This window comes from Hemibagrus wyckioides, linkage group LG25 (assembly GCF_019097595.1).
Source record: "Hemibagrus wyckioides isolate EC202008001 linkage group LG25, SWU_Hwy_1.0, whole genome shotgun sequence".
Lineage (NCBI taxonomy): Eukaryota > Metazoa > Chordata > Actinopteri > Siluriformes > Bagridae > Hemibagrus > Hemibagrus wyckioides.
Window position 1 is genome coordinate 20,613,864 of NC_080734.1, and position 25,740 is coordinate 20,639,603.

Genomic DNA, 25,740 nt, shown 5'->3' on the forward strand with positions numbered 1-25,740 from the left:
TTTCTATCTTTCTCCCACCCTATAGTCTTTTCAAGAGAGATGCAGATTCCAGGTTTGCAGCCCATAGTCCCAGTAGCAGACATCTGTTGGGCTTCTCGTCAAATATCAACAACAACATGGAGGCCAGTGTGCAGGATTCTCTGTCTTCTAATAAGTAAGTGCAGCCTGTGCTGCAAACATGTGTTTGTGTGTCTTCCCCCTGTATCCTTGACTCATTTTCACTTGCCTTATGGTCTTTCACATTCTTTTCTTTCCCCTAGACTGGATGACTTGGAATCAATGCCAGAGGAGAAGGCCCTCATGGTGGTTAAAAGGGATCCTCTCTTCTTCAGAGCTCCTCCTCCTCCACCCTGCCAGCCTCCTGTAAACAGGACCAAGTGCATAAAGTCAGTCCTGATCTATACTATACAGTCACTATATTTTGTGCACAGGGACACACTTATGCTAGGACTGGATTGGGCCTCTCAGTTCAGTAAAGGGAACTTTTCTATAGTCATTCTGTATGTAGTTAATGTCATTAGATTCAGGTGTCCTGGAAACAAGGTCATGCCTCAGCTGCTCACAAATGCAAGAACAATGTTACAACTGTTATGTAAGAGCTCCACAGAATCTACTCTGTTAAAAATGGTAGATAAAATTATAGATATATAGTGGAAACCTGTAAACTGTACATCTTACTCTGTTTTCCTCAGTCGTAAGGTGAAATGACACCACATAATGTAGGAGATAAACAGTCATGGGAAAAAGAATATACTGTTTCAGTTCTATGGTTTTATTCATCAGGGCCCACCCAACTTCTGTAAACAAACAAATAACCTCAGGTGATTACTTTAAAAAAATTATTCAGGATGAATCAGAAAGTCATTTTTTGCCTAAAAGTAAACCAGCATTCAGAAACCTGGTGGAAATAAATAAGAACACCATGTCCCTCTTTATAAGAGAGTGTAATTAGCAAATTAACAACCAGCTATTGTTAATGAAATGCACAAGATTAGTTAATCATCAAGCAGTGTGACTACTTCTATTAAAGCAGGACTTTCAGCAGTTTGGTGATCTTGAGCACTCGGGCGTGTGTTTATATTGTGGCAAGAAGGAAGAATGTCAGCCACAACCTCAGAGAAGTGTTTATCAGTCTGGTCAGGTTTATAAGGATTTCTCCAGACAGTTCACCATTTTACAATGAGAAGGACATATTCAGTTCAATTCAGTTTTATTTGTATAAAAGTTTTAACAATGGACATTGTCACAAAGCAGCTTTCTGCCACTGCTGGGCTCTTGAGTAAAGCCCCTAACCCTCAACTACTCACTTGTATAAATGAGGTAAATGTTAGTTGCTCGGGATAAGGGCGTCTACCAACTGCCATAAATGTAAATGAAACCTTGAGAGGAACCAGACTCAACTGGGTCAAACCAGAGAGTAATTATCTCTGTGTATTATATGATCAAAAAGTGCAATTGCGTAACCAGAAAATTCATTCTAGGGTTAGTCTTCACTCTCCACCCATAACACTGAGCCTTGGGTTCTCATGACCCTCTTGCCATTTCTTCAGTTGTTTCTTTCTTGGAGCACTTTTAGTAGGTACTAACCACTGCAAAGCAGGAACACCTCACAAGACCTGCTGTTTTGGAGATGCTCTCACCAAGTCGTCTAGTCATTAAAACCAGACTCTTGTCAAAGTCACTCAGATTCTTATACTTTCCTTACAGGCATTTACTTTCAGTGTGTTTACATGAAATCTCAGTTTGTTTGATCCCCGGTCCTGCTGTTTCAACTCCTCTTTTTCTAGTCTATTTCATCTCTATAGCATTTATTTTCAGGTGTGTCCCTGAATGAAAATGGACTTCTGCACTTCTTGGTGATTGATGCCTTTCAGTGCTGTAGTGGTGGACTTTAGAGAGATACCAGCAGGCTGAACAATTTCCTTCTCTTCTTTGTGTAGGATGGCCAGTGAACTGAGGGGATGGGTCCACCGCCATGAGACAGAGCGCACCAAGAGCCAGCGTAACAGCAGCACCCACTCCAGAGCCAGAACCATCACGGTAGGAGCGATCAGAAGCATTCATTTGGTCACCTTATTTGTTCTGCATATATCCCATTTACACAGTGAAAGATCTCAGTGAAAGTTTCTACATCTACACAGGTCTTAAAACTATTTATCTTGGCTGTGCTAGTCTCTGTGTGACCTGCCTTTAATTGAATAATATTCGGCATACTATTTAACAGTAGGAAAATTAGGTATTTTGCCTTTTATGGAACCCAGTCAGGCTTCACTGGAGTGAGATGTGCAGGTAGATCTAGAGTTAAATATACTTTGGAGATCAGAACTCTCTTCTTTTTCCCAAGTTTCTTTGAGCAGCATTAAACATTGAAAATGATCATTTAACAGGGGACAGGTGAAGTGAATAACAGTATATGCCATTAAAACAATATATCGGTATATATTGTTTTAATGACACCTGTCAAAAGCTGGGATATATTAGACAGCAGGTGAACAGTCACTTCTCAAACTGTGTGCTGGAAGCAGGAAAAATGGGCACATTTAAGTATCTGGGCTTCTTTGACAAAGGCCAAATTGTCCCATGTAGATGTCTGGGACAGAGCACCTCCAAAATGGCATGTCTTGTAGGGAATTTTTGTGGGGAAGGTTTTTTGTAGAGTGGCACCAGAGTGCACTATGGGAAGAAGACAAGCCTTTGGAGGAAGTGTGATGCTCTGAGTAATGTTCTGCTGGGAAACCTCTGCATTAATGTGGATGTTAGTGTGACATGAACCACCTGCCTAAACAGATCAAGTACACTGCTTCATGGCAACATGTTCCCTAATGGCAGTGGGCTCTTTCAGCAGCACCCTAACAGTTCTGATTAGTTTCTACTCTCAGAATCCTCTCATGTAAATAGCGCAGCTATTCTGACAGGCAAGAGAAAAAGGTAAAGCTGAAGCATATAGGTCAGTGTGCTCACACTGTTTCACTCAGGAACTTGTATGATGAGGACTTCATCAACATCACCAAATCAAAACAATATGTTATAATTAATATTGTGAGGAGATTTTTATTTATCGTTTATGGAAGGATTGTTGTGCTCATCAGAGGTAAAGCTTTTCATTTTCAGACACAAAGCAATTACACTGCATTTTCTGCTCTTTCAATATGCAGGAAAAACTGATAAAGATAAAGGAAAAATAGGTAAAAAATGATCGGAAGACATTGCCCCATCGCTCAAACTACTTGAGTGGAATACAGAAGTTTATTTACTACAGAAGTTGCCATTATTTACTACTGTACCACTTTTTCAACAATTTCCATACATTTCTCCACTTAGTGCAACAGTTTATTTCAATTCTTGTTTATTTGTTGCATTTAACAGTAGATTTCACAAGAATCCAGCAAATCCCTTACTCTGATTCATTTGGTCAGATCTGATGTCCTTGTGGACTTTAGCTGATGTGCAGCTCTGCATTCCAGAAGGATGTGAATGAACTCTCTCAAAATCCTGTTTTTTTTTTTTTATAACACTTAACACAGTGTTGCTGGTGTTATGCATTCATTATATTTAAATATGCAACACTGAAATATACTAATATAATTGATGCAAATTTTTTATTTCGTTTCAGAAAATGGGCAGTAAGAAGGCAGAAGTCCCACAGATCGTGACTGTGCAGTATCCTGACTCTAATGATAAGTGAGTGCTGCTCATTTGAAGCTACAAACTGGTAGTTGTTCCTAGCACTATTATGATCTTTAATTAATGTGCTACTTTACGATTATGTAAACTCATTATACACTCCTTAGGACCTTAATTCTCCTTAATTTGTTGAACATTTTCCTGTCTTTAGGCATTCAGGCAATGAGCTGCAGGTCTACTATGCCCCTCACCACACATACGGCAATTTTTTTGATGAGCTGAACCGAAGAGGAGACACCTTCTATGTGATCTCTTTCCGCAGAGTGAGTAGCTTTACAGAGTGGAATTTTCAGCTCAGTTTTTATTCCACAAAACAACACAAACGCTGTAACTATAGCAGTGTCTTCTGATTGTTCTGGATAATGCACTAGGTTATGTGTCTGAAATGATTAACAACATATTAGATTAGAGTTCTCAGAACTAACCTGGTTATGGTGAGGAGGAACATCTTCATCTCATGGTGAACACATTTGATATAGTTTGTTGTAAATCTCCCTGTACAAGCTGTGACCTGATAATAAATAATACATTTTCAATTTTCACATTTACATTTTTCTGTGATGAAAAAGTTCCCAAGCTCTCAGAGCAAGCAACAAACAGTTCACAGCACTTCCACAAGCTGTGTAGTGGAGTGTTATACACCACAGTTCCAGCCTCATACCCAGCCACACCCTTTAAACCAATTTATTTTATTAATGAAGAGGCTGGAGCAGGAGTACCACACTTTGGGACTTGCTCTCTCGCACCCTCTTTAAGTAAGAGAGGAACCATATGGTCTTACTCAGAGGAGGAAACATTGACTTTTGCCTCTGACAAACATCTCTGTGATTCAGAGGTGCACAAATGTGTCCAAGAAGAAATGAGATTCTGGATGAAAACACAACTGCAACTGAACATCTGTAGGTTTAGATAACAGGAGGCCCATGAGACTGCTGAAAACATGTTTTAGCTCTTACTCCTGCTTTTGTTATGAATTTGGACCCTTTTTAATTTTTCCCTAGATAAACAGCTTTTGATTAGTTGATACGTTGCATTTTTGTCTCCTCACTGAAGTCGAATGTAATTCTGCTTTTGTTAATGTTCTCCTGTTTAATTGTAAGTAAGTTTGAGATGAGATTTTATGAGTTACAACAATAGACATTAAATATTGGGTTATATACAATGTTTTTTTTTTCCTTTATTCTTTTCAAAAGTTGAGTAATGCATCTGAAAACACTTCTGAGACCTGCTTTTTCCTAAATAGATGCTTTCTCTACACAAACAAGAGCAGTGTCTCTTCTTACAAAATTTCAAAAAAACGTCTTGATTCCAAACTACATTCGGCTTTCGGTGTCTTGTCCAGAAATGGGTTGTGGCTCTCATGAGTCAGGTCAGAAAACATTGGACTTATTTATTCAGGATGAAGTTGTATCTGGGTTCGCTTTCCTCAGTCTGTTTAACCTCAGGCTGTGATAACAGCAACATCTATGATGGCCACTGCCTGGCACTGATGGATGGCCTGAGACGTTACCTTTTGTTCAGATGTAGGAAGCTTTGTGGAATCAGGTTATTAATGAGAAGCTGAGAAATGTGTGCAGCGTTTTTAAAAATCTGCTTTACACATTCGAATGGATTCAGATGTCCTAAGGCATTCGGATTCAAGTGGTTATCAGTAGGTTACATGGCCTTAAGTGTTCAATATGCAATGTTTTATTTAGTTCCTCCTATTAAACAAACTTCTCTTTCTAATCAGAAACAGGCAGTATGTTCATTTTTGGAGCAAATTCAGAGCTACAAGATTGGATTGATTTTTACACCAAAAACTTCCATCCAACAGCAACTTGGGGCATTTTCTGAAACATGGAATGCCAGAAAATGGGAAAGAGTGATGGAGTTTATTAGCTTATTTATTTTTCATGTATTTTGTTTCCTGGGATTTAGGGCGTGGGTCTCTATGGTGTTTCATCGGTCCAACCCTCCCTGCCGTGTCTCCTATTCCTTCCAGATCTTATGCTGGACTCTATTTACAAATATCTTTTGAATATTTCATTTTTTAATTTTTCTTTCTTTTTTTTAGCCCCAACTCCCATGTTGCCTCTTTAACATTTCCAACGTGTATCGTCAATGTTTCCATTCCCTTTTGCTTATGTAAGCAGATTGCAACATTATTGGCTTTCTGAGAACCCAGAGCCCTGGGAAAGCTTTGAGCTGGAAGACCTTCTCTCTGCCTGCATGAGAACAGAGCTGCTGGTCTCCATAACCCCAGAGAGAGGCTTCTCTCATTTATTTTTAGTGGAGCTAATAGGCCTGGAAGATCCCAGATTCCACAAGTTTCAGGGGCTCCAGGTTTCATGTTGGACTGCAGGAGTGAGCTGGAGATGGATATAACATGCCGCTCAGCTTCTATCTGTTTTTCTAATATCCTTACCCTTCTGCCTTCAGATGCACACATTTTCCACGAGTGCTTTGGCAGCTCTCAGGACAGGTGGATTAAAGAGTTTTCCAGTGGTACAGTAGAATCAGGTCATCACTGATGATGAGCATGAGTTTTATTTGTTTGATTTTAGGTCTTGGTCCTTTAAACCAGATCATTTTGGGTCTACAAAATCTATGAAATTAAATATTCCATTAAGTCTTGACACAGCCCCACTATTGAACTGTCTCAGGTGGAGGTCTGTATGGTTGTAGGAAGGATGTTGAGAAGTTTTGACCTTTCTCTCTAAAAAAAAGTTTAGAATTGTGTTTCACAGACTTTTAATACGTTATAATTAACATGGAGGATGTAAAAGATTCTGAAATGATTTAATCTTAGTTTCATTGGTATTCATAGATCATTCATTATCATTTCATATAACATTTTTTGTATATTAACACTTTTTTTGCCTCAGGATCACCTTCTTCTTCCTGCCACCAACCACAACAGAGGAAGCAGACCAAAGATGTCAGTTGTGCTCCCAGCAATGAATATCAATGGTGAGACCCAAACAGTTCTCTTTATTGTAGATAGTTGCTTTAGAGACAGATACATTAACAAAAAGGATCCAGAAAACCTTTGGGGGTGTAACAGGTGGAAAACATATATATTTTACTCTCTGTTCTTGGCCTTATGCCTTTGAGTAAGCCATGTAGCTCTGTGAAAGTAGGATGTGGCTGGAGAAGGCATGTGAGCTGATGAGCTCAAGGCTGTGTTAGTTCAGGAAAAAGTGATTCATGTAATACCATAACCCTCCTGTGAACAACTGGTGAGATTATAGGTCTTGAAAAAAGGCCATTCACTTTCCTGTTAATATTTATGAGCTTGAGGGAAAGAAGCCATTCTTTTAGGAGCCCTGACAGCTGTCATTCAGTGTCACCTTAACTGACCAAATAATCTTGAATAATCTTGAATTTCCCTTTAGGAAATACATAATCTGTTCATTATTATGGGGGGTGTGGAGTGTGTGCTTGCTAGAGGTTGGTTGTAACCCCATTTGCTCTATGTTACAAATACTCTATCTTTGTACATGACCGTGGCTAAGATGGCATTTTGATTAACTGTAAGAGGACAGTTTCAGCAGTCCAAATAACCTACCTTCTTGTGCAGAAATCTGCTTTAAATTCTTCAGCTACATGCTGCATCCATTTAGTTTCTCCTGCTTATAAATTGATTTCATATGTTTGCCTTTCAAGTACCTCTGAAGTAAAAGCATGGTGAACGGACGCTGGGATTTTTGGTTCAGTCCGGTTAGCTTCAAGAGTTCAATGAACAATTTGTTCTTAATAACATTTTTTGGGGGAATATTTTGTACATACTGGAGAAAAGAATCCCAGGATTTCGTATGAAACATGTCTGCAGTAAACTGGATGAAGTTACTTTGCTGTATGCTGGGCTTGTGCATGTGTGTGCATGTGTGCTGGTTACTCCCATCACAAATCCCATAACAAATCATTCTATCAAAATCAGCTTTGTGCCAGCTGGGGGTTTTGGACACAAGGTTCAGTTCATTTCTGAGTCATGTGTTTGTGTGCTGGATTCATTGCTGCAGTAAAATGAAGGCCAACATGTGACTCACCTGTGGCTGTGTCTGAGAACGGTGTCCTGAAATGTCACTTAACATCCACCACTAGCAGGATGGGTTCCATGTCCTGAGAATCTTAAAGCTGGGAAGTCGCAGTGCCTTTACCAGATGTACAGAGATAAGGGTGTAAATGAACACCAGGTGTGGTTACAGTACCATTTGTTTCTCATTACAGAAAGTGTGATAAAGGACAAGGAGTTTGAGGTGATGATGCAGATCGACTGTGAGGTCATGGACACTCGCATCCTTCACATCAAGTCCTCCAGTATCCCACCAATCCTGCGAGTCAATGAAAGTGATGCTGAATCCTTCTACCACTCTGCCCCAAGCAACAATCCCGCTTCACCCACAGTTGGAGTCCTCGTGGGATCTGCTTGACTTTTTTTGTCTGTAAGAATTTTTGACATTGGGTTATCCATTATTACCCTTTTTTATTGGACACATTTTATCTATTTGTTCTGTGTCAGAAGTTGGAGTGTGAGTCTTTGGAAGAATTAGAGAAAACCACTTTGAAAACAGCATGGGCCCAGTACTGAACCCTGAGGAACACCAGCTCACATATTTCACTTGCACCAAATTCTTAAGTTGTAACTGTTAAAGCTCTCAGGAAACTATATCTAGTTTGTGATAAGTCTAGTCTGATTTGAATTCATGTTTGTTTTGTATTGTATCTCTGTACGTTTTGGCTTATACTGATTTAATTTTACCTTTGGCTTGAGATAATTTGAATATTTGTAGGAGTGTCCTAATGAAGTTTATTGCTAAGCTTCCAGCTTGGTATATATACAGGCTCATTTTCATTTTATGTTCTTTAATTTTATGACTAAAAATATATATTTATAAAAATTGTAGATGTGTTTTTTTTTTAAAGAAAAAGAGAATAACATGAAAATACTGCTCTTCCTATCAGATTATAAACTACTGGAGTGAAACTGCTTATTTGCTGCATGACTTGATATTGATTTTGCTAGTGCAAAATTTTTTGTTTTCATGTCATGATGATGCAATACTTCAAAACATAAATAAACACTGGATTATGTTTGAAGATGATGTATGATGGGATTTTACTCTCTTTAACTGTAGTGAAGACAGACAATCCAAATCATTTTTAAATCTATGATGTGTCTGGAAGTTCTTTTGAAGATGGATGCTAAGATTTCTACGAGTCTGGACCGTTCAGCTTGAACCAGGTTGCCTCTGCCTGGAGACTAAAACAGAGCCCTGTATAGAGTGTCTGACTCGATGAGGAGCCAAACACAAATCAAAGTTTTCACCTCCTGTCTAAACCTGTGTCTGAACTGAAGAGGGAGTCTACATGTACACATGTTTGTAATGTTCTTTATGGAAGAGTGATGCAAAAGCATTTACTATAACTATACAGGTCATCACAGGTAGAAGCTTACCCAGAGATATTTGGCTTCACCAAATATTAATGGTACTGATGAGAATATTAAAGCCAGGGTTTTGCAGGGTGGGAAATGTGAAAAGGGTGACATTCCTTTTGTAGCTGACTCTAAATAACCAGCACAGACTTCAGCGTAATGAGAAATATGAGGGATAATATATCACAAAAATGCTAAGACTGCTCTACAGTCCATATTTCGTACACATATTGTATCATAGGCATACATTTTCCCAAATTTAGTATAATGCACATTAGAATGAGCAGCTTTCCCCATCTAAAGTGCATCTACATATGCAAACACTACATCATAGGTGATCTGGTGACCATTGTTCCAGGCATACAGTGCCCTTTCTTTGGGGTTATAGTCAATCTGAGCAATGTAAGTGGAGTTATTGCCAAAAGGGAGCCGGGGGGTCATTTGTGTATTGGTATGTGTATCAAAGGCATAGATGAGATTGTCCTCCTGCTGTTCTCCAGGGTGTTCAGTAGCATACAGGACACCACACACGATAAAACAGTTGCCATAGCGTTCACGCCTCAGTCCTGTCCTCCATGTGGTTTCTCGCTGTGTGGTCAGGTCAACCGGGTTCAGACGGCTCAGCACCATCACTTCCTGTAGAAAGCCGTCATCATCCAATGCAGCGTAAATCACCCACAGACCACTTTCATCTATGGCCAGCTCCACATCTGAGTGGCCTCTCCATCGCCATGATGAAACCTCATCACTCTCCAGTGCAGCATCATGCAACATGGTCCAGGCAGCTACACGTCTCCGCCGGAGGTCATACTTAATTATGTCACGTGAGAAAGCACGGTTGAAGAAGAAGGCACCATCATAGACTGCATGGCCTGTGCCTAGCCAGCTATAGGGCAGCTTAAAGGACTTGGTGAAACGACCTGGAATTCAATGTTGATTTAGTGTTACAAATATTATGTTACAATAGTATTAACAAATATTCATAATTAAATAAGATTGAGTATATGTCTCCATGTTAAAGTTCCATAATCTAAAAACTGTTCTGTTGCTGCTTCAAACACTGCAACATTAAAATGATTACTAAAATTATTCCTCATGTTTAATTATCCTGTCATGTTTCATGGAAATGTCTTTTTCAGCTAAATTATGAACCTGCTAATTCTGCTTATTGGATGTTCACTGGAAATGATACCTTGTTTAAAGACCTCCATGTTCTGAAACTCCAGCAGGTTGTTGCCGTAATAATAATTAGCAACATAGATCTTGTTGTCATTAGCCACCGGGTCTTTCATCCAGGCGCCTTCATTACGGCCATATGTGTTGTGTGCTATCGGTTCTGCAATGGTGGCCAGTGTGTCCTTGCATTCCCCTGCAAACAAGAAAAGAGTGCAACAGGACATGAGTATACAGTCCAGAGTAAAATCTGATTTTTTGACCTGTTTGGACAATACTCTCTTTACAACTCGGCATGTGGTCATCTGATTTCCATTTGTTCATTTGGCAGACACTTTTATGCTTTCATTATACTTTTGGTTAGGGCATACAGTGTAAGCCTACTGTTTAGTTGGTTTGCAATTACACTAAATTATACAGTACATTAATCCTGCAAACCAACTATATCACACCTTCCAATACAAATACATTCATTCCTAAATGGATTCAAGCCATTTGAAGGGTAAAAGAAAATTGTTCATGTAAATATCATTTGAAACTGTGCTGAATAAAAAAAAAAGAAATATCTACATATGAAAATGTGAAGTGTCTGATTACTGAGTTCAGTTTACTCTTGGTGTGGTCTTATCACATTCTCTCACATTTTCTGGTAATGTGGTAAGTTTACTTCCACCTCCTAAAACATGCTGGACTAGAATTAAAAAGTACTTCAAAATAGGAAAATTAGGAAATTATCAGCAAGACTGAGGCAAAATTCCAAAACAACCCATAAAATATTAAAAAATAATTGTTCACAGTCATTGGTATTGCTGTAGTTAAACATTGAGGAACTGTAAAATATTACAGACGTCATTTACCTGGCTGCTTTTGAGGCTTCTTCTCAATGTCCTCATTCTCTACAGTTTTAATGAACTTTTGTTTTGGGTCTTGCTGTTTTCTAGCCAAACGAATGCTGTGTGTGTTGTGTTTGTCCGCTTTGCCACTGCTTATAGTTGTAGTGGTACTATTGACCAGTTTTATGGCCATTGATGTAGTTGTGCTAGAATCACCTTCACCCTCAGTTACATTTGATGTAGTCAGAATAGTAGTTGCTCCTGTATTGAAGTCTGTGGTAGTAGCTGTCATCCCAACACTGGTCTCCATGAGGCTTCCATCATCTGTGATTGTGGTGGAATAAGAGTCTGGAATAATAGTAGTTTGACTCTGTGTGTTTGGTGATGGTGTCACACTTGACAGTGTGTTTTGTTTATTGACCTGACTAAAATCCTCCATGGAAATTGTTCCAGTGTTGTGGGTTTGCTCAGTTAAAGTTTTTGTTGTGACCTCTGACTGACTGATGACACCAGCCACTGTGCTTGGTATGGTGGTTCCGGTCATTTCTGAAGATGCTGAATTAGACTTCATCTTTATGATACTTGAAGTTGACTCCATGTTCATCACATTCATCTGAGAAGTGGTCTTCTCCTCTCTTTCTTCCTGTATTCCAGGGAGTGTTTGAGGTGTGGTGTGTGTTGTAGACCAGTGGAAGGTTTTTGTCAATGCAGGCCCTGAATTATTAAGCATTTCACTCTTAACAGACGGAGAAGGGACAGATTCTTCCAGCTTAGGCTTAGGCACACTTTGTGTTATTGTACTATCCTGAGTTGGAGGCTTGGGTTTAGCTGAACCTGGCCATGATTTGGTGACACTTCTGAATGAAGGAACACTGAGAGGAAGAAGTTCCTCTTCTGTAAAGAGATCTACAGAGCCATCACCACTGTGGACTTCATCTTCACCCACTACAGGAAGGAATTAAAAAAGAAATCAATTTCTTATCCATGTAAAATTTATAATCCTAACATTACTCAAGCTGCATTTCTACTGCAGTTCATCTATATGACCAACATGAAGTATGCAGTCAGCATGAACCTCCTCTATGTCCTGGACCATCTGGACAATACTGGTGTCTATGCCAGAAACAAATACATAATATGATTCTTCAGCTGGATGTCCCATCTGAAATCTGTCAATGGATTCCTAACTAACTGACATAGAAGACAGTATGTGTGAATTAAACCAGATACAATTTATCAAACAGCAAAGGTGAACAAAGGTGCTTGTGCTCGTTATACATCCAAGTTGGAGCCAGTGAGATCAGCTGCTGTCAACACTGTTCCAACCACATTGTTTTTGTTTATTTTTAATATTTAACTTTCTTTTCTTTTCACCATGGCTACCATAAATTATAATGTAGAATGCAGAAATATGCATTTTTCTATTGGTTTATGATGCGCAGACCTATCACTATTTTAAGACTGAGTATGTACCAAGTATGTACCGAGCGAGTATGTGGCTGAGCAAGATCCTGAGGAGGAACAAAAGATGCAACTAAGCCAGCACCATAAGGAAACAAACTGCAATCAGGTGCAGGCTAAGGATTTGTGCACACCATGCTCCCCTGCCTAGAATCCTGTTAGCCAATTCTCAGTCTCTGAAAAACAAGCTTGATGACCTCAGGGTCAGGGTTAATTTCCAGAGGGATATTAGGAACTGCAGCCTCTTCTGCTTCACCGACACATGGTTCAACCTAATAGTTTTCCGTATGGACAGAACAATAGAGTCGGGGAAGTCAAGTGGAAGTCGAGTGTGTCTGATGTGAGTGTGAGCATTGTTCCTCTCACACACTCCTGCACACCCAACCTTCACCTTTCTACCTTCCTTGGGAATCTACCTTGGTCAAAGTCAGTGCCGTTTATATTCCACCCTGGCGCACACTGCCTTGTGTGAACTTCATAAGGCTCTCACTCTATACCAGCCTATTAACCAGAAGGCTACACTTATTGTGCCATGGGACGTTAAAAGTGGCAACCTCAAGCAGTGCCAAAACTCCAATACCACCTTACCTGCCCCACCAGAGTGGAAAGGTCATGAACCATTGCCACACAGCCACAAGTTACAATCTCATCCACTGTCTGGAAAATCGGACCATCCCCCCAACTTCCTAATGCCTATATACAAACAAATGTTGAAATGGGAAGCTCTGGTTCAAAGGTAGGTCATGTACCAAATGGACCAGTCAGAGGATGCTCTAGATGATGCAGACTGGGGCATGTTCAGATGCAGCTCTGATGATGTCAGTGTGATTATAGAAGTTGTGAGATTTTTTGGGAAAATGGCAGATGACGCAAGAAGGCAAAGAAATGCTACATAATGAAACAAGAATCATAGTTCTAATACGATGACTTTAGGAGCCTGTAGCAGGGACTGGTAACAATAACCATCCTCCAGAACAGTGAATTCAGACACTTCTCAGGATGATGAGCTGAACACTTTTTACACTCATTTCATTAGCACTTCTATTAGCACTAATGCTAGCTGTGCTAAAAGTGTATCAGTGTTCACGACACTAACTGAAAAAATGAAATGAAAAATGAAACAAAACTGTTCATCTCACCAATACATGCACCTGTAGGAAAAAAATAAGAAACTGATTATTTTGCAGTGGTCTCCAGAGCTGTATATTGCACATAAAATTGCACAGGTTATTGATACAGTGGCATGGCAATGCACATGCCATGACATATCCAGCCTGAGGAAGTCAACCCATCATTGAAAGCATCCTTCATCCCTCTTATCAGTTCAAGAGACTAAAATGTTGAGAAGATCATCAGATGCCTATCCATTCCCATCAATGAACTGAACACCGCCAGAGCAAGGTCAGGGCCCATAAATTTACTACTGACCCATCCCTGGATCTACCTGTTTCCAAAGCTACCATAAGGTGGGCACTACCCAGCCATATGCACCAAGAGAGCTTTCAATCTCAGCAACCAAAACTAATAATGTTTTTCTTTATGTTCATTTGTTTCACTACGTAATGTGTGTTACAATTTTTGACACCCATATTGTATATGTCATAATGTGCAAAATTCCAATACATTGTCCATCTTTGAAATTATTTGGAATATAGTGTGTTCTGATGCTGACACTGAATCTGAAGGTGTTCCTGTGCTTCATACTTATGTTTATTATTTTATAGTTCTATGATGTTCCTATTAATTTCATGGGGATTGCAAACAGACTTGTAAATGGCCTTCAATAATTCAGTTCTAAAAATGCCATCTGTCATTTCTAAATGCATCTGTCTTTAATTTAGAATATGTAATACACAGATTTATGTATTGACTTACTGTTCTCTTCTGCCTCTGCCTCATCCATCGGGGCAGACTTGTAGTATGTGATCCCCCTAACAATCATCTTTGGGTGCTGCTGCCTTCCATGATGCTCTTGTTCCTGTAAAGCTTTAACATCTTCTGGTCCAGGTCCACTACTTTTTAACAGGCCTCCAACAAACTTCTCCTCATACTTACTCTGTCCAAATCACAGATCATATCAAACATGGAACTGTAGCAGGGTAGCAAGGATGGTTATGCCACCTTATACGTAACACACACCATGCAGTCTTAGATGCTATACATTTATCACAGACAGTGGTTCAGCTGTATCCCTGTACTGTGTTCATTTTAGGAACATGGAATTAATAAAATTGTAGAAAAATATGCAGATATGTGCAGGGGTGGAAATAATACTGAAAAATATAGTGTATCGTGTAATGCTCAATACTTAAAGTTCAACTTACTTCCTAGTTAAATATGTTAGCTACTGGCTTCTTTTAGCAAATTAGCAAAACTGATCCCAACATCACATTTTAAAAATTAGACTTCTTTAGAGTTCATAACCTTATTTTAATCATTAATGATGCACAGATATTAGTAGGGACGTTCAGTGACTCAAGTATTTTGCACCCCTGGATGTATGTTGCTATAGTATTAGGATCTGCCCACCTCTGAATGCTGAAAAGCTGCAGCCTCGCTACTCTTCTCGCTCTGTTTCTGTCTGTTCTCCGGCGATGGTGTGGGTGTGGATGTGGGTGGGACTGGCTTTGTTTCTGGTTCTGCTGGCACGCTCTCTACCTTAGTCTTCTCAGCATTCTGTTTCTGAAATAATACCTGAAGTGTAGCACACAGAACCACCACTCATGTGAATATTTTCATTAATGTTAGAAATCACTGTTTAAGCTCTGCTATGGTCTTTGCTGATGCAGCAACAAATCAAATTGAGGAAGGAATGACAGGGATTTATGCTCACGGGAATTACTAACTAGTTTAGGCACAGAAATGTTTAAATTAAAAAAAAGGACAACAGAGAAATATAATAGTATAGCCATCTTATAACAGAATACAGTCATATCAACAATATAACAATCCATCCATCCATCCATTGTCTATACCCGCTTTATTCCTAATTAGGGTCACGGGGGTCTGCTGGAGCCTATCCAAGCGCACATAGGGCAGAAGGCAGGGGTACACCCTGGACTATAATAATATCCTTCACTCATTTATACCTACACCAATATCCAAATCTTATTAAAAGGTTCACAACTGAATAGTTTAAATCAGACATAACTGTGATATCCTAAAAAAATGTATAAGAAACCAAAACAGAGAAAAGAACTTTACCCCATATCTATTTTCTAACTCACCCTCTCAATGTTGGCCACCCTCTCCAGCAGCTCGGTAGTGAGTGCGCTCAGCTTCATCAACTTCAACATATTTGCTTTGGAGAAAGTATCCTCCAGCAAGTCCATTATTGCCAAGAGCTGTAAAGATCAAACAAAATCAGTCACACTAGAGTTTGGAGCAAACCTTGCAGCTCATGCCTCAGAGTACACTTTAGGATTGTTCTCGTCCCATTGGAATGTGGAAGGAAGAGCGATGTTAATGGATTAATATGGATCCAGGCTACACAGACCATCTAACACAATGCCACCATAGCTCTCACAAGAACACACAAGATAGGAAACAGAGGTGTGACAAAGAAATATACAAAATAAAGTGTTAAAGTAAAGGGCTGGGCCACCAAACAGCTTTAATGCGCTTTGGCACAGATTTTTACAAATTTCTGAAATAGATCATTAGATTCTTATCAACCCATTCAGTGAGCCCTCATTGGGGGCATTGTTATCCTGGAAAATACCACCATCAGGACAGAAATAGCTCACTCTAGACTAATATAGTCTTTGTATTTATATCTAGACTTAGTTTTGTTCTGCAGTGACCCTTTCTACTTACGTGGACAAAGAGACCTAAACAAACTAGCAAAACTCCTCCCACACCAAGTTGGGGATGAACTGTTCATGCTGACAGTCTGATCATATCCTACACAGTTGCTGTTTTGTACTCACTTCACAGTCATTGGATGTACTGCATTTCCACCCCTGTGATTGTCTCTCCCATAGATCTAAATGGTCTTTAGTGACCGTTTCTACTAAATCACAGTGTCAGGTGAGCAGCTTTTGTGCCTGAAGCCCCTGCCTTTCATGCCACAATAATGAACTCTCATATTAATTCACATCTTTTCTTGCCTTTTTGAACCAAAATGGTATTCAGCTGAGTCTGATCAGCATTGTATATAAGCTACAGAGCGAGACAAACCTGTCTGGAGGCATTTGTATTCCTTATAAGTCTCTATTTATTTACTGAGATTGCCTGTAGATTGCTCCCCATCCACAGATGATAATCTACATGATAATCTTAATTACATCATAACTACAAGTCTGGGCACATTGTGCAAATTAGTTCAGAATGTAAAGCAAAACAAGGGACACTCTATTGTTGATTTGCTTTCAACTGGACATGAAAATGTTACACAAACCATGTAGCTACATTCAATGGCCATGTCACATAAACCTGTACTTTGTTGATACGGTTCTTAAATATTGCCTATTTCCTCTGGCATGACAATACTATATTTAGGTTCTGGACCACTCTCAGTGAAGCTGTGACACTGACATGGTAGTGTATTGAGCTTGTATGAGTGTGTCAGTATTACTTAGACACCTCAGTGTCACTGCTGGTTTAAGAACAGTCTACTAACCAAAAATAAATAAATAAATCCAACAACAATAAGAAACTGACGCTAATTAGGGGCTTAAGTGTGAGTAAAACAAATTGAGCATATATAATGAGCTACGTATGTGGTGGGTTATGTAAAATGCAGCACACAATACTTGTGCCAGTGCTGCACCAAGAAGGTCCAGTGGTGGGGTCACAGTAAGAGCTGAGCTACCTGCACTGACTGCATACCTACAAAGCGCACCTGTAAACTGTGTACCTGATCAAATGGCCAGTGTCTGTAGCTCCGGGTTAGGTGGACTTTATAAAGTGGCCAGAGTGTATAGCCTTAATCCTGTAGGTGAAGATTCACCTGGGAGTTTTAGGCAACTCTTTTTAATCCACTTGGTGTCACCTTGTATTTTTCTCCCGAAGCTTGCTGCAGCTTCTTTTCTCCCCAGGTTTCCTCGCAGGGCTGCTGCGCTGGCTGTGGAGTTGCTGCGCATGCGCACTTGCAGCCGTGGCGAGACGCAACGTTCTGCCCCGTGTAGTACTCCGGAGGGCGCGCGCTCCTGCCCGGGTCTCTGACAACACATTTACAGCCACAGTCAGCGCCTCTCTCTGTTTCATAATCAGCCAGCAGCTACAAAAAGAAGAGGACGCACGGATACATTTTCCACCAAGTCATGATCAATGCACAAAACAGCAACAGAACGCAGTGAAGCTTTCAGTGAAGTTCTCCTGCTCTGCACACACACACACACACACACACACACACTACTGCACTGGAAACGCTGTTTACTGGATTTTAATCATAAAACTAAAGAGCATCAGTTAACAATCAACGTACATTCATTAAAATGCTTTTGTTGTTGTTGTTTTCACTTACCTCAATCAAAACATCAACCTGGTCTTCAAGCTCAGGATCTAAAGTTTTGTTGTGGTCATTTTTCTCCTCCTGAAGTACCCCAGGTGTGTTTGGGGCAGCTGAAGTGTGAGCGAGTAACAACAAGCACCAAAATCCCACTGTCTCCATGTCGGAGCTACAAACCCTTTATTCTACCCCGTAAACAAACCTTTCGCAGAAAGAGACGTGAGAGTGCAGGTTAGTCCCTACAGATCTTTCCTTTATTATAGAGATGTTCCCAGTATCTCAGTGTATTGCGCGCTTCTGCTCCAGTCATGGAAACGGTGGATGGAAACGACAGGAATAAGACAGTTCAGTGTTGTTAATGCCGTCCATATGGACAGGTGTGGAGTTCTGCCTGCTGTATGAAGAAATAAAAGACTGAAACAGCCCATTCTAGCTTAGAGAAAGTGAGGAGGGCAGGCTGGAAGGACTGGTGGGGACAAACAGTGGGTGGCTACAGGGGGACTGCACCATATTTCCTTTACTACTCATCATCAGGATATTGTTCAATATAATTGGTAGATGAACTCTAGCTGTAACGCATTAAAATCATGGCGTGTGTGCAGTGAGCATGCCGACGAGCAAGAGACATCAAAATGAGCGGCAACTGTATAATGAATCACAGCATTCCTAAGGTCCAGTAATCCCTTTGGTCAGCAAAGTTTTTAATAAACACGCGCAGATTGTGTGTAAGCATGAAAGCGAAATAGCGCCACCTTCTGTGTTTTTGCACATCGTCGTGAACTAGAGGGGTTTTATAGTAGTTGCTATTATGCTATTGACTTAACTACAGACTTAAATGATTAACTTAAGCCTTACAGAATTATGTTACACTAAATTAAGTTGCACCTTAGCACGCGGGTAGGAGAAATTAAAAACACCTGTTTGTACAACAATAAATAATAAATCTGTAAAGCAAGAATAGTGAGATTTATTTCAGCTTTTATTTATTTCATCACATTCCCACTGAGGAGAAAACATACACTTTAGTAATTGGTAATATTGCCTTTACATTGCAAACACATTTTTCAGTTCTGCCCACAAATTTTCTTTAGGATTAATGCCAGGGCTTTATGATGGCCACCAGTTTCTTGTCCTTAAGCCACATCTTTGAAGGTATGCGTGGGATCTTTATCCATATGGAAGACCCATGTGTAATCAAGCTTTAACTTCTCGTTGATGTCCTGAGATTTTCCTTCCTTGTGATTTTGTAGTTCCTCCTGCAGTACAGCACCCCTACACCATGATGCTGCCATCCCCAGGCTTCACAGCTGGGACGGTGTTCTATGGCTTGCAGGCCTCTCCAGTTTTCCTCCAATCATAACAATGGTCATTATGGCCAAATAATTTATTTATTTTTTCATCAGACCAGAGGTCATCATTGTCCCCATGCATATGTTCAAACTGTAATTTTTTGAACCTCAGTTTTTTTCAACCTGAAACAGAGCAGGAGCACAAGGAGACAGTTAGCAAGGAGACATAAGCTTCTCCCTGCCTGGGTTAACCAGTCAGTGTTTAGGGCAGAGGGTTGAGGAGCTGTGTGCAGGTCAGATGGTGGGTACATGAAGTTCCTAATCCTGTCTGTCTATATCCTACTAAGTCCATCCAGCCTCTTCAGCTGGAAAATTCTCTCCTGCTGTTTCAGGTTGGAGATTCAGCCACTTAAAGGTTATAGGAACTGTGGGATTTTTCCCATTTTGCTGGTTGAAGTGAACATTACCTAAAGCTGCAGCCCGTATCACTTTTAATACTGTTGCAATTCCAGGTGGTCATATTGGAGCTCACAGTGCTCTGAGAGAAAAGGATGGAGGAGGCCAACAAAAGGAAGTGAGCCAAGTATGCAGACTTAGTGGAAGTGTGCTGCAGACAGGAGTAAAGAACATGATGCCAGACCATATAGGTGAGCTGTAGAGGCTCTGCATTCACTGTGTAAAGATTACAGCCACCACAGGGGCAGCAAGTGACGTGTAGCTTTTATATCAACAAATTACTTTAAAAGGACTGTATGACTGTACTGGTGGGTTGTTATAAAAGTCATCAACTCTGTTATCATCTTATTCTTTCAAGATTCTTTTTTTCTCACTGATACTATTCCACGATGCCTGATGTCCTGTTATCTTTTACAACTGCCTCACCATACCTTCCTCAGGTCACCTAAAATATCATGTACCAAATAAATAAATAAAATAAATTCAAATTCAAATAAATAAATGAATTTAATGGTCATATGTTAAACAATGATTAATTTCATGACTTTATCAGTTGAAAATAAAATCTAATCTAACTTCATACAAGTAAATGTCCAAGAAGAGCTGAAAGACAGCTGTATCTCCTATAGCAGTTAGCATGGCCTGAATGTTCAAGTTCTTCTCAACATTTTTTGAGCTACTCGTACCAAAGAACAATTCTGTGCCTCTGTTAGAATTTAAAATCTAAAAAAGATTTGATTTGTTTAACACTGTTCTTGGTCACTCATTATTTCCATTAGAAATCCGTAGTGTACTAGAAATCATTAGGATACTAAAAGAGTAGAAAATGACAAAAAAGAAGAAAACCTGTAGGAGATGTTTTCAGTGTTTGGATTAGTAGTGCAAGTTGTAGTCAATTTATATTTCCATTAAAAGGAGCAGCATTTCTCAGATTATTATTAATGTTTTTATCTTTAAACTTTCATCATATCAGTGTGTGATAATAATTGTCTTACAACATCATTGTTCAGACCTATTTGTTTATTGATACTAAACTTAAAAATATAAATGAAAATCAGTGTTGCAGCATAAAGAAAAGTCACCTTCTAAAGAAGAGGATCCGAAAATGCTTAAGGGGAACAGGAGATTCTTAACAGAAAGGAATAAGGAATTGTTTGCTGTAGTCATAGCAGAACAGAGTACTGGGTGATCAGACACGATTAATCAGAGGAGACATGGCTTTCACAAGCATGTAACCACATGTATCAATGCTGGCCTAAAAACAATAGAGCATTATGTACAGAACACTGGTCAATCACAAAATAAAATAAAAGTCCATGCTGCATATGGGAAAATAGATCAGCTCTTCATGGGAAGATTCCTGAGGACATCATTTTCCACTTTTGTGTAAGAAACGTCTCAGCCCTCTAAAGCCAGAATTTTTAGGTCCATGCTCTTCAAGAGTGTGAGAGGAGCAGGAACAGCATTCCGGTCACTGTCCTTCAGTCCGTCTCCATCGTTCCACTGTGGGACTCCTTTGACACCATCAGTCTCATCAGTTTTCCGTGCAGCTTCTCGATCTTCTTCACGTCCTGTGCCTGGTCAGTTTTGTACTGCAAACACTGAGAGTACAGAAAAGCCCAGAGGTTAGCCCAGAGGTTAGCCCAGAGGTTAGCCCAGAGGTTAGCCCAGAGGTTAGCCCAGAGGTTAGCCCAGAGGTTAGCCCCGACAGATAAAAGCTGCCTCTGAGAATGGAGCGCTGAGAAAAGCAGAAACTTACCACAGCGTTATCTGTGACCTTTATACACAGGTTTCCATCACAGTGGCGATATTTCAGCACAACTCGGACCTGCACACATAATTCACTGTGATTATAGACTCTGATTAAATCTGTACACTACAACAGAAAAAAACTATAGAGAGAATGTGTGTGTTTCGAAAGGACTAGCTGGACAGACAGCTGGAACCAAATGACCCTGAGAACAACAGCGTCCAGTTTCACAGATGAAGTCAGTTACAAACACTGGACATGTTAAGGGTTTAACACAATTCCACACAATTTAAAACCTCAGTCCACTTCATTGGACACACCGAAGGACAGGTTAATAAACTCGGCCTCATTATATTCGCCTCACCTTCATCGGATCGGTCAGGTAGAGCTTTTCTGCCGCTCGAGCAAACTCTTCCCAGGTCTGATAATAAGGCATAATTCAACAAAACCCTCAGTAAAGTGAATATTCTGAATGTTTCCTCTCTTCTCTCTACACCGAGATCTGGAGTTTATTCCACATCAGCGGAAACGAAAACATGGCCGCAAAAATCTCCTTCTGCTGCTGCTTCTGCTTCATGGCAGCTTGAGGACCAACGGCGTGTCTGTAAATAGCGCCACCTACTGTGCTGGAGGGTGAAGAGAATAACGTTCATTTTTCTTCAACTTCTATCCATATAGCCTATATTTTAAAACACGGGTCCTAATAAATCTCAGCAGTTTATATTACCACATTACTTATTATAAATTCTTCACTTCCTAATGATTGCAATTCTTCCTTCATGGAGAAGTTCACTTCCAGAACAAAACTCTACAGATCATTTCCTCACCCCCTCGTCATCCAAGATGTTCATGTCTTTCTTTCTTCACTCGTAAAGAAATGATGCTTTTTGAGGAAAATATTTCAGGATTTTTCTCCATATAGTGGACTTCAATGGTGGCCGTGAGTCTGACCTTCCTGAATGCAGTTTAAATGCAGCTTCAGAGTGCTCTAAACCTCCATCCCAGCCCAGGAAGGAGGCTCTTATCTAGACAAACCATCAGTCAAGAAAAGAAAAATACAAAGTTTTATACTTTTTAACCACAAAAGCTCGACTAGCGCTAGCTCTGGGATGCGTGTCTGCGATGCTACATACTACATAATTACATCAAAAGGTCACGCGTGACATAGGTGGAGCTACAGACCCAGTGTTTACAGAGTGAATGTGTAAAGACTAAGGAAGTGCAAATAAATCACACGCTCTTTACTAACAAAAAGGTAGAAGTAGAACGTCTGGGTATGATGATGTCCAGGAGCAGAACGAGTGACCACAGCTTCAACCACTCAGGAGTTTTTAAAGGAAAAATTAGGGTAGGCCCATCACATTATTTTCAAGTGGACGTAATCTTTTAGGTTAAAACTATTTCCAGGTCCAGGGTACACACACGAGTGGAGCATTTTAAACAAAAAACTGACACAAAGACATATAAGTTTGTGTCCTTCCACACGCAACAACTTCGGAGCGCTCCTCCTCCTTCTTCTTCTTAGCTCAAGTAGCTTAGCTAGCATGACAGGGCAGCCATCTAGTTAGCCTAACTGCTAGCAGACATGATAACAAAGTGAGGTTCACAAAAAGGACTTAAAAAAGAAAACAGAGGCGCAAAAAAATAAATAAATAAAAACTAAAAATAATTAAAAACTAAACCGGAGTTTCAGTGTTACACCACTGTAGAAACCTTGGTGTTGTTAAGGCTAGCTAGCCTGTGATCCGTCATTAATGAGGAGTAATACACTGCAGTGAGAAGTTGATGATGATGATGATGATGATAATCAAAGTTAAAGAGATAAACCTCAGACACCTTTTTTACACCTTTAGTTTCAAGTTGTCTTTTAGTTCTGACAGATATAAGGTATAATAAATGTATTCTCTGCAAAAGTGGTAGATTATTGAAGGTACAAGAGTTTCATTCTTCTGTACTGCATTGATTTCCTCCATAAAGCTACATTAACTCTGCATATGTACGTAGGTGCTTTTAAAATAAATATATAAACATTTTATTTATTTACTTTTGCATTGTTTGTTTTCTCCACCATTCTGTGTAACCTCTAGAGATTGTTTTTCATAAAAATCTGAGGAGATGGTTACAGGTGTTCCTAATAAAGTGGTGAATAGATGTATAATTATTATCGATCAGATAGTAGAGCTTTTAGCTGGATGAAAGCTATGAATGCTAGTGACAGTGGTAACTTTGGTGTAAAGAACTAGTCTTATAAGCTTGTGTGAAATGCTTTCTATCATTGTATCTATGAAATGCAGCTGCTGAGAAGGCAGATGGCACAAAATTTGAAGGTTTGTGTAGGACAAAAAATAGGCTCAAAGTAAACACACAGTATGAGATCCAACACAATTTATTTTGCTGATCGTGGATCTGGAGCTGCTATATTTTAGATCTAGGGGTGCTCCGATTGATTGGTCACCGATCATGATCAGCAGATAATTGCTTTGGGAAGTTTGACTTTCATGCCGCTTTCACACCACATGACTAAAATACCTTACAGCCCTTGAGAGGGACACCAATTAAAAAAAGGTTCAGAAAACACAACAATCTTATTATTCAGATAATAGCCTAACTTTTCATTTTTAATGTTAACACAGTTGATAAAAGTCGGCTAACAAATGTATGTTGTGTCAAAAAGGAGGCCCACTGTCTTTGGTTCTGAAAACCCCGGACATAAGGACCCTTTAGAATATTATTCCATACATAAGACGTACAAAAGCCTTAAATTAAATAAGCCTAAAGATAGATCTAAATAAAATATAAACTGTTAAAGCACTAAGACATTACATTCTGAACATCATGACTTTCTATTATTCATCTATTGCAGTATTTAAGTTAAAATACAGACATGACTTAGGGGAACAGACCCTGGTGTTTACAAATCCTAGAAACGCCCCTGAGTTATACCACAGAGTTTACACATGTCCACAGCCTTATGAAGGATAACATCAGTTCATTTCTAGTTAGACTCTGTTTGTTCTGTCTGTTATTTTATTTATTTTTATATAATCTACAGGAAAGTTGTATTTGTCCAGCTCTAAGCTGTTCCCAATTACTGACCAAACACAGGCTGCTATGTTTTAAGTTGACATGTTGCACATGTTGCTTGCCAATAAATACAGTTATCAATTCATGATATTCCTCTTCTCGTAATTTCAATACTTAATTTACATTGTTGTTAAATATAGTTTAATAAATAATGCTATATGATAAATCTTCAAATAGACCCTGTAATCGGTATCGGTCGATACAGCTTCTAGTGATTGGAGATCGGTGATCGGCCCCAAAAATCCTGATCGGAGCACCCCTATTTAGATCTATCATTTTATTAACAGATCTCAGCTCATCACAAAGATACGGCTGTAGATTTTAATAAGCAAGCCAGAGGCGACAGGAGTCATCTTTATCTCGTTCTTCATCTTCAGGGTGCTGTGAGACTCTCACTCAAGCTTCTACGACACACACGGTGCAAACGAGGTTCAACTTGAGAGCTGAATGTATCTGCAACTGGTTAATTCTACTCCACTTTTTAAAAAGGTGTAGTAAACACATGCTGTGATGATAAATAACCCAATATGGCAGGCTTAATTACAAGTCCCTTTTGTAAAATACAGTTTAGTTATTTCATATGTTTGCTACAGAATCAAATCAAACACAAATAAAAATCCCTGGTTGGAAAAGCCAGTACACTGACGGGGAACAGACAAGATAAGAAACGCTTACCATTAACTCTTCACAGAATTTTAACTTCTCCTTTGTCTCTCTGTGCTCAGACTGGAGGATTCTGTGAGCCCCCCCACTCTTGCTCATGCTCCTAAAACACACATGATTTAAAAAGAGAAACTCATCATGCAGCATAAAGTCCTCATATTACTAAAGGAAGTAATGCAAGGCTTTTCTCACTTACAATCCTTAGTGCATCAAAATCCATGTAAGTCTCAAAGACCACCTCCTTCAATTTCTGCACCTGGTCTGTCAGGGCAGATTTCTCCTCCTCCAGCTGAGTGATGGTCTCCACAGCCTTCTGGTGTTTCTTCTCAGCTTAAGGTTACACTCTATACTTTACACTTTCTGACTTTATATATTATACACACATATGCAGTCATTTAAATAATGAAAAATTTCTTAATCATTACATTAATCATGAGAATATTCGAAAATGTACTGTGTCCATCTGCCCTTGTTTC

The 25,740-nt window shown here is 39.6% G+C and overlaps 3 protein-coding genes across 6 annotated transcripts in view; 1 reads left to right on the forward strand and 2 right to left on the reverse strand.

Moving 5' to 3' along the window:
- The window catches only part of atf6 (activating transcription factor 6), a 40,270-nt gene extending 31,673 nt beyond the window's left edge, over window positions 1–8,597 (forward strand). For both annotated transcript variants that reach the window (XM_058378736.1, XM_058378737.1), the window contains exons 10-16: window positions 26–154; window positions 261–386; window positions 1,941–2,040; window positions 3,614–3,681; window positions 3,836–3,947; window positions 6,552–6,636; window positions 7,897–8,597. In XM_058378736.1, the coding sequence (XP_058234719.1) occupies window positions 26–154; window positions 261–386; window positions 1,941–2,040; window positions 3,614–3,681; window positions 3,836–3,947; window positions 6,552–6,636; window positions 7,897–8,099 (823 nt within the window). In that variant the 3' untranslated portion in view covers window positions 8,100–8,597. The remainder of the gene's footprint in view (window positions 1–25; window positions 155–260; window positions 387–1,940; window positions 2,041–3,613; window positions 3,682–3,835; window positions 3,948–6,551; window positions 6,637–7,896) is intronic.
- A 663-nt stretch (window positions 8,598–9,260) lies between these two features.
- Window positions 9,261–18,550, reverse strand: olfml2ba (olfactomedin-like 2Ba). Of its 3 annotated transcripts, none has more exons than XM_058378733.1 (8): window positions 18,038–18,550; window positions 17,564–17,791; window positions 15,798–15,914; window positions 15,100–15,264; window positions 14,446–14,626; window positions 11,134–12,054; window positions 10,296–10,472; window positions 9,261–10,023 (listed from the first exon to the last, which is right to left on the reverse strand). In XM_058378733.1, exons 1-8 carry the CDS (start codon window positions 18,182–18,184, stop codon window positions 9,401–9,403), a joined length of 2,559 nt encoding a protein of 852 aa, XP_058234716.1. In that variant the 5' UTR covers window positions 18,185–18,550; the 3' UTR covers window positions 9,261–9,400. The 3 variants fall into 3 exon arrangements, with proteins under 3 accessions (XP_058234716.1, XP_058234717.1, XP_058234718.1); XM_058378734.1 differs by having other exon boundaries at window positions 17,564–17,732; window positions 18,038–18,179; XM_058378735.1 differs by lacking the exons at window positions 17,564–17,791; window positions 18,038–18,550 and adding an exon at window positions 17,429–17,550.
- A 1,705-nt stretch (window positions 18,551–20,255) lies between these two features.
- On the reverse strand, window positions 20,256–22,097 carry srp9 (signal recognition particle 9). The gene is made up of 3 exons (XM_058378532.1): window positions 21,882–22,097; window positions 21,527–21,595; window positions 20,256–21,368 (listed from the first exon to the last, which is right to left on the reverse strand). The coding sequence occupies exons 1-3, from the start codon at window positions 21,951–21,953 to the stop codon at window positions 21,249–21,251; spliced, it is 261 nt and encodes an 86-aa protein (XP_058234515.1). The 5' UTR covers window positions 21,954–22,097; the 3' UTR covers window positions 20,256–21,248.
- Between the last annotated feature and the right edge of the window lie 3,643 nt (window positions 22,098–25,740).